Here is a 5,921-nt window from a genome sequence, read left to right as displayed (position 1 = left end):
ACAACAGCAGGCGCTTTATTAAATGAACTTTGATCTGTCAAAATCCTGTAGTTAACCTGACAGAGCAACTTACATGTGTAATGTTAGGGAGGAGGTGGTGTGGGAGGGAAGGAGCTTTCAAAAATATTCCCCGATACAGTGGCTTAGCAATTGGAGCTTCCACATAAAGTCTCTGCCGCTAGGGCTTCGGGTTTGCCCCTCTGTTGCTGACAGTGTAATGTGTTTTGCATCTGGTCTACCAGCTAGTGCGGCGTGGCTCCCGCTGCGTGAGTGCATAAGGAGAGTTGGTCGGGATGTTTTGATGCTCTGAATTTCACTGAACTTCACTGTTTTCTTAGCGCTGAGATGTTCGGTCTCAATGACGCGTTCAAGGGGGGTTTCAGGCATCGGTCACTTCTGTGTGGAGAAGGAGGGAGAGAAAACCTGACCTTATCCAACAAAAATGTTTTGACAGCATTCTGCTTTGCGGAAACATGGGAAGGGTTTTGTTTGTTTTCCAGTGTGCAACAAAAAGACATTTAAAAACCTCAAAACTTGTGACAAAATGGAATATTCACCCACAGCCCACACCACAAGTATGGCTTTGAACTCAGACATACTTTTGGAGAAACAGCAGTGCTCAGACCCAGCAGTTCCTCTCCATTTTGAAACGTCTTGCCTTCCCCTGACCTCAAGCAAGACTTCAGAGGCTCAGCTGTTAAGAGCAAGGAAAAGCAGCTTCAGTCTAACATATAATCTATTGCTGATTGTTGAAAACTGCCTCTTCATTAAACAGAAGGAGGAACAGATCAGAGAAGAGATGAGAAGCCCAAGGAAGGCTCATAGAAAGTGGCCTCAACAAGAGCAAATGTGGATGTTGCTACTGATTGTGCCAGGACTCCTGAAGGATCCTGCAGCAAGAGGTTAAACAAGTTCAGTTACGTCTCTTGCTTCTATTGATGGGGTGGATTAAGTGCTTTCAGGTCTGCTGTTGATCTTACACAGAAAGGACTCAGGCCTTTTTGAGATGGACAGCAGGCTAAAGCCCCAGGTGAGGAGAAGGTGCCGTGCTTGAGACGTGCTGCATGGTCAGGAGGCTTTACAGGATGGGAAGAGCAAACCCAGCTCTGGCTGTAGATGGTTACGGTGATTATGGCTCTTTTCTGGTTACCTGCCTGAGCAGCTGCCACCTTTCTGTGGGTTTATCAGTGTTGGTGAGGTTTCCAGCAGTGTCGGGAGCTGTTGGTGTGTGCTTCAGGCCAGGCAGGGCACCGCTCGGCCAGCTTCACTGTCAGGAGCCGCTGTAGTGGCTCTCCCCACCAAGGCATGGTGTTTTGGGGTAGTGCTGTGAGGTTTGACAAAAGAAATCCTACAGGATTCAGCAAGCAAGATGGCCTCTGTGGACCCAAGGAATGCACACCGGGGATCTCTCTTAAAACTTCTGAGATTAAGTAGGAAAGGTGGTTTCTTCCAGCAGATTGCGCGGTGCTTTTCCAGGCATATGTGATCCATCCTGCATTTGGCAGTTGATGTGAAGGCTTCATTGGGAGAGCCATTTCCTTAAGTCAGGCTAGACTGCATACAGCGGTCAGCTCTTCAAGGACAGCTTCCCCTCACTGATACACAGTCTTAAAAAACATCTTTCTCACATGGATTTTTGGCTACCTCCAAAACTGGGCAGCTTGCCTATGCTGCCAGAGTGCTGCTGCCCGCAGCGGTGGTTATGGGGTGTGCAGGGCAGTCAGCAGCTCCTCGCTGCAGCTCCCACTCCCACCTGCTCCCTGGAAGGATGAGCAGGAGCACGAGCTCCAGCAGCCCGTGCCCCACGGCCACCCTCGACAGCCTGACATCCCCATGCTGGCAGCGCTGCTGTCTGCAGGGGGGAGAAATGCTCCCCCCGATCAGTGCGCCAGCGTGGGATCCACACGCATCCCTGCTGCTCCGAACCATGGATCTTAATAGAAGCAACAAGATTGCAGATGCATCTTCAGCTCTGCGGGACTGGTATTTGCTCAAGTTCCTCCACGCTGTTTGCTGGATGGTATTTCACTCGTTCTGTTACATGGATATGCGACACTAATGATTTTAAGTGATTTTTCTTTTTAACAGCTGGTTGTTAGCAGAGGAAAGGCCACAGGTTTTGCAGTGGAGCTCTCCTAATACTCATGTTTCATGGGGGATGAGCAAGTTTGTCAGAACCTGACTGGCCTCTTCTTCCTCACGGCAGCTCCTGCCCCGGTAGCTCAGACAGGTACTCTGTGTGGCTGGGGCTTGCAGGATTAAGCCCAGCTTATCAGTACATTATCTGAGGTCCCTTGGGAAACATGCAGTCCAGTGCCAATGCTTGTGCCTCAAAACTGGGCAAGTGATGGTCCCGAAGGCCATGGAGGGACAGATCCCAGAGGGAGGAGCTAGCACAGACCCTCCTGCAGCCAGGGCCGTGGAGATCACATCCGTACCGCCGGGAGATGCAGGTCACGTCTGGCAAGGCTAGAGCTGAGGAAGGGCAGATCTGTGCCTTGGCTCAGGGTTAGTGTCCGCAGAGGCACCCGGCTCGGGTGCTGTAGCAGCCCCACAGCTCTGCCCAGGCCCCGTGCAGAAGTAGGTGCACATCTTACCCCGGGGTCTCCAGCCTCATCCCACAGCACGAGTAGCTGATGTGAAGTGGTTCAGGTCCTCGCTGCTGCCTGTTCTCCTGTGCGCCTGCTTTACTCTTTCACTCAAAGGTTTTGCTGACACTTGGGCTAGGCTTCCCCTCACCTAGTCCAGTCTAACATGTAGGTGTTTGACTCTGGGCTCCATCTGGAGACCCCAGAGAGACATGGTGATGCACGGCATCCGCCTTTCCCCTCCCATGCCGGGAGCTGAACTTTTTAGGAGGACTTAGCCAGGCAAACAGACCTCACACCCAGCAACCGAACTCCTGCAAGTGTGGCTGTGCTCAGCCCAGTGCCAGCTAGAGGCAAGACACACTTATCACCCAGCCAGATGGTTCCTGTTCCCAGGACTGTAAATTTGGGGAGGGGGAGAGTAAATAAATAAACCGCTCACAAATCTGCCTTTGAATGGAAAGTAAAACACTGTAGGACATCCCTCCCCCTTCTCCTCCCACGTGCATAAAACCAATTTGAAACACACCCTGTTGCTGGGAAAAGTAAGGCCGTTCTGTTTTGATTTTGGTAGATAATCTTGTGCCGTGGAGGTCAGCCGGGCAAAGCGAAGAGGTCGTGATGAGAAGCAAACATCCACGCTTAGGACAGCTGCTGGGAAGTGCTTTGGAAAAGCCAGGAGTTTCGAAGAACAGATTTGTAAGTCCCCAAGATGAGGGGGAAAAAAAAAAATCAAGGTGGGCCACTGCTTTTTCCTACGGTATGTTTAAGTGAATACTTGGCCCCGCTAGCCCCTTGTTTTAAATTGTGTCTGGGTGGGGTGTCAATGTACTGTATGCACATCGCTATATTTAACAAACTATATGTTAGAACCACAGTGTAAATGCTAATTTAATCAGATTTGTATGTAACCAGAATTTTATATACCCATTTGTCCCTTTTCTAATTTATGCTGGTTTATGTGTATAAATGTACTTATAGGAAGATATATTAAACTTATGTCTTTGTACAGTATATACATACTATTTTACCCAGGCAAAGTATTTTTGCAGTGATACTAGAGAAGAAGCCATTTGCTATGTTTAAAGACAGAATAAAGTCACAGTCTGTCCCTGGCACCTCGCTGCCCATGCTCCTGCTGTTCTTTGTGGGGCCCTAAAGATGTCAGTCTTGATTAAGTTTTATGAGTGGGAGAGTGGGTTTGGGGGACTGGTGCAAGGACAGCTGTTTCCATCCCACCCACCTGGCCAAGTTCACACAAATCCACTTGTGGCTAGTCCAAAGAAAGAACTGGGTGTGTAAATCGAGTCCAAAATTGTTTCAGAAAACCCTCACTCAGCTGCTGAGAAATCCCGGTGGTTTCTAAGTTTCAGCTGCACCTTCGATTTTGCCTTTGCAGCTCCCCAGGCCTTTGCCTCTGCCCAGAAACGGCCCTCTAAGAGCTGTTTCGCCCCATCTGCACCCCTGGCATCACGCCAGGATCAGCAGGAGCACCTTCGCCTGGAGCCCTGATCTGCTGGGAGACCTCAGGGCAGGGACCACTCCCTGACCTCCCTAAAAAACACACAGTTACACCATTGGTCTTTCCCTGCAGAGTTGATGGGGAGCAGCTACTCCAGCTCTGCACTGCACACATCTCCCCCACCCTCCCCAAAAAAGATTTTTCCAAACACTGGGACTTGGGTCCTTGTCTCGGGGCAATCCCTGACCTCCGCTGCGGCAGGACAAGATGAGCATCCCATCCAGGAGGAGGGCAGCAGTCATGGAAAGCCCAAGACCCTCTTTCTTTTACAGACAGCTGGGTTTTTAACAAAACCCCGTAAATAAACCTCACTTTGCAGCTGGAGGGGCAGGGGCTCCAGTTCCCAGAGCATTCTCCTTGTGCCAGTGTCTCGGGGCAATCCCTGACCTCCGCTGCGGCAGGACAAGATGAGCATCCCATCCAGGAGGAGGGCAGCAGTCATGGAAAGCCCAAGACCCTCTTTCTTTTACAGACAGCTGGGTTTTTAACAAAACCCCGTAAATAAACCTCACTTTGCAGCTGGAGGGGCAGGGGCTCCAGTTCCCAGAGCATTCTCCTTGTGCCAGCTGGGAATTTTCTCTCTGCAGCCACAGACTTCCAGGGTCTCAGCACCAGAAGGGACATTTGCTCAGAGGCTGTGGGCCACATCTTCCCCTGCCTTGTGCTCCCACTGGCCCACTCTTATATGGTTCGTTTTAGAGGAAAGCCAAGCTAATTTCCCAGAGCAATTCTCTCCCAAAGCCAGCTGTCACAGAAAGTAGTTTTAATCCAAGACCTGGCTCGCTCTCAGCTAAAGAGCGGCCCTACAAAAAGCCTGTCTTCTTCCAGATGCCCAGAGCCACCAGGTACTGCAGTGCCCTGCTCCTCCAGCCACAGGGGACAGTCCTGCTCTGCAGCAAAGGGCACCCTCCCTGTGCTCACACAGACCCACAACTAACTCACCTCCCTGCTTCACAGCACAGAGCAAAGGGGACCGCAGCCTCCGTCCTTCTCCTCCATGGCCAAACAGCCTGGAGCCAGCATGCACAACAGTCCCGTTCGCAGAAACCAGACTTGGGAGAGGAGCAGCCTGAGCAATTATTTGCTTAAAGACAAAGCCGCGTTGCTCTTCTTTCCGTGTGACGGTCCAGCACGGCTGCGTGGGTTCCGGGCGCTTGGCATCGGCAGGCCACATGCTGTACGTTGCAGCAGGGCGTTGCTGCCGGGTCTTTGGAGTAATCTGCAACCGAGATGTTGTCTGTTGCGATGTCCTCCAGAGCTTGAGCGTAAGCCCTGCCGATTGCAGGCAGCACTGCCTGATACTCTCTGGATGCCAAGTCCAAAGGCCTCTGCTCCTGGATATCACGATCCAGATTGAAAATGAGGGGTGGCTGGTGATGCTCAGCTGGCCCAATGCTCCCATCGCAAGCCATCGCCCCTCCTAGGGAAGAAACAAGAGAAAAACACCGGAGTCCCAGGGTCCCCAGGGATCACCTCGGTATTCCTCACCCGTCTGTGGTGGCCCAGTCCCACCACGTCCCAGCTTTGGGAGCCCAAGTGCTGCTGTGAGTCTGAGAGTGCTTCTGAGGCCAACAACCACAGGCTGCAAAACCTGTCACACAGACACTGGGCGGCACGTCCTTACCCTTGCTAGGTTTGTTCTGGCTTGAATTAACCTGAGTTCATTTTCACCTGTATCTGCAGGGAACCAAGAATTCCAGAGGTTTTCCCAGACTTGATGATCTCTAAAAGGGACACAGTACCTGTGGTGTAAAACGCCTTGTACTGAGCCAGCCGTAGCGTCTCTATCTCTCCATCCTTCCCAGCTGCCC

At 51.6% G+C, this 5,921-nt stretch overlaps 1 protein-coding gene across 1 annotated transcript in view; it reads left to right on the top strand.

Annotated features, from left to right (window-relative positions):
• The window catches only part of WIPI1 (WD repeat domain, phosphoinositide interacting 1), a gene marked incomplete at its 5' end in the record, with an annotated part of 19,977 nt that extends 16,271 nt beyond the window's left edge, over nt 1-3,706 (top strand). Inside the window, one exon of the mRNA XM_010295311.1 lies at nt 3,163-3,706. Within this exon, the coding sequence (XP_010293613.1) occupies nt 3,163-3,210 (48 nt within the window). The remainder of the gene's footprint in view (nt 1-3,162) is intronic.
• Between the last annotated feature and the right edge of the window lie 2,215 nt (nt 3,707-5,921).

The sequence above is a fragment of the Phaethon lepturus genome, unplaced genomic scaffold (genome assembly GCF_000687285.1).
Source record: "Phaethon lepturus isolate BGI_N335 unplaced genomic scaffold, ASM68728v1 scaffold23769, whole genome shotgun sequence".
Taxonomy (NCBI): Eukaryota; Metazoa; Chordata; class Aves; order Phaethontiformes; family Phaethontidae; genus Phaethon; species Phaethon lepturus.
Note: the sequence above shows the minus strand (reverse complement) of the source record. Positions and strands in the feature narration are given on the sequence as shown.